The sequence below is a fragment of the Haplochromis burtoni genome, unplaced genomic scaffold (genome assembly GCF_018398535.1).
Source record: "Haplochromis burtoni strain Fernald_Lab_line unplaced genomic scaffold, NCSU_Asbu1 Contig_1510, whole genome shotgun sequence".
Classification (NCBI taxonomy): Eukaryota; Metazoa; Chordata; class Actinopteri; order Cichliformes; family Cichlidae; genus Haplochromis; species Haplochromis burtoni.
In genome coordinates this window covers 22,619-24,739 of record NW_024583871.1, presented here as the reverse complement: position 1 = coordinate 24,739, position 2,121 = coordinate 22,619, and the positions used below count along the sequence as shown (strand labels likewise).

At 42.2% G+C, this 2,121-nt stretch overlaps 1 protein-coding gene across 1 annotated transcript; it reads left to right on the top strand.

Annotated features, from left to right (window-relative positions):
• Positions 1-3: 3 nt before the first annotated feature.
• LOC102313063 (nuclear factor 7, ovary) lies at positions 4-901 on the top strand (the record flags this gene model as incomplete). The annotated part of the gene is made up of 1 exon (XM_014331161.2): positions 4-901. A coding segment is annotated over one exon (726 nt), but the record flags the coding sequence as incomplete, so codon positions are not given.
• Positions 902-2,121: the final 1,220 nt, after the last annotated feature.

The following is a 2,121-nucleotide window of genomic DNA, read 5'->3' as shown; positions in this document are numbered from 1 at the left end:
CTTTCAGACACAGTCAGAGCCACAGAGGAGGAGCTGAGAGCTGAAGACGTCTCATTCCTGCACAACTACAAGGCTGCAGTGGAAAGAGTCCAGCGCTGCCCCCTGCTGGATGATCCACAGCTGCCCTCAGGAGCTCTGATAGACCAGGCCAAACACCTGGGTAACCTGACCTTCAACATCTGGAACAACATGAAGGACATGGTCTCCTGCACTCCTCTCATTCTGGACCCAAACACTGCTCATCCAGAACTCATCCTGTCTGAAGATCTGACCAGTGTGAGACGACGAGGAGAGAAGCAGCTTCCTGATAATCCAGAGAGGTTTGATTTGTTCTGCTCTGTCCTGGGCTCTGAGGGCTTTAACTCAGGGACTCACAGCTGGGATGTTGATGTTGGAGACAGTACATGGTGGAGACTGGGTGTGTTAGCAGAGTCTGTGCAGAGGAAGGGAATCATAACATTTGGATTATGGGCAATATTGTTTAGTCTAAGTAAATACTACACACTCTCACAATCAGCTCTATACACTGCTCTCCCAATTGCGACGAAGCTCCAGAGGATCAGAGTGAATCTGGACTGGAACAGAGGAAAGCTGTCGTTCTCTGATCCTGATACTAACACACACATACACACCTTCACACACACTTTCACTCACAGGATGTTTCCATTTATTGAAACTGATGGTAAAATGAAGGTGTTGCCAATGAAGGTGTCAATTGAGATGATTTAGTTTGCTGGGATATGGACTGACATGTGTTGAATGGGAGGAGCAGTTTGTTGTTGTCTTCTTGTCTGTTTATGACAACAATAAATATGTTGTTGAAACAATGATTCATGTTTAACTCCATATATGAAATGTTTCTGCTCTTTGAATTCTGTTTGATTAAAGACTTTCTTCATGACACAAATGAGATTTCAGTGTATTAATAGAACTAAATAAGCTCAGAGTTGAAAGGCTGGAGTATTATGTACGGGCTTCACTGTCAGGATCTTCAGGGGGATTCAAAGTCATGAGATAAATTAGTGTTGATAGGGGTAAGGAAAAATTTCTGAGCTTTATTTACTATCAAAGCAGTGTGTGTCGTCCACCAGAGGAATATCTCCGACTGCTTCACATGAAAACATCAGCTGAAGTTTGTAATGACTGAGCTTGTTTAATCAGCTCATTTGTCCTTCATTTACAGCAGAAGAAGAACTGAAAGTGTGTGTGTGGATTCAGAGCGCTCACTGTCAGGACAAATAAAGCAGGGGAAGAGATTTAAAGGGGCAAAGCGCAGTTTTTAGAGCCTTAAAGAGACTTTACATTTCCAGTCTGAATCCTGTAAACTTGACATGATTATCCAACATGAACCTGCATTCATAATCCCTTCATGTGTGCTCTAATTCAACACCTGAGGAGAAAATCAATCTTTTCACCCTGTTGACAGTGTCATACTCAACAATCAGGCAAAAAAAGCAAGTCTTTACAAATAAAGTTGCTCCACCATTTTCCTTCATGCTTTCCAACCACTGTGAGATTTTCAGCTGTGAACACGTTATCACCAGTAGTGAATATATGGTTTCTCTGTAACCTTGGTTCTCTGAGTGAGAGATTATCTCCCCAATCATTTATATATGCCATGTCACGGTCCTGGGTCATTTTTCATCCAACTTTCTTAGTTTTATGTTTTTAGTTCATACATTATTCTGTGGTTCCTAAGTGGTTATGTTTAGTTTATTGGATTACCCCTTGTGTCTCTGGCCTTTGTGTCTCCTTATGTGTCTGAGTTTTTATTGTGGTATGAGTTCTTGTGCCGTGGTTCCCTTAGTTTTTTTTATTCTGTTGTTTTCCATGTTTCTCTCCACTCACACATCATGTTTCCTGTTTTATTTTGAAAGTCCATGTCTTTTGTCAGTGTATGTAGCTTGGTGTTTCATCATACTCATTTGGTTCAGATGTGTCTTCCTCCTGTGTGTAGTTCCCTCATTTCCTGCTGTGTATTTATAGGCTGTGGCTGTATCCCAGTTCAGGGTTTGCAGCCTTAAAGTACGCAGGCTCAACAGTCCTCAATTGCCGTATACTCAAAGACCGCTAAGGCCAGAAGTGTGAGGCTTGTAGGCTTGTGAAATGGGACGGTCTAGC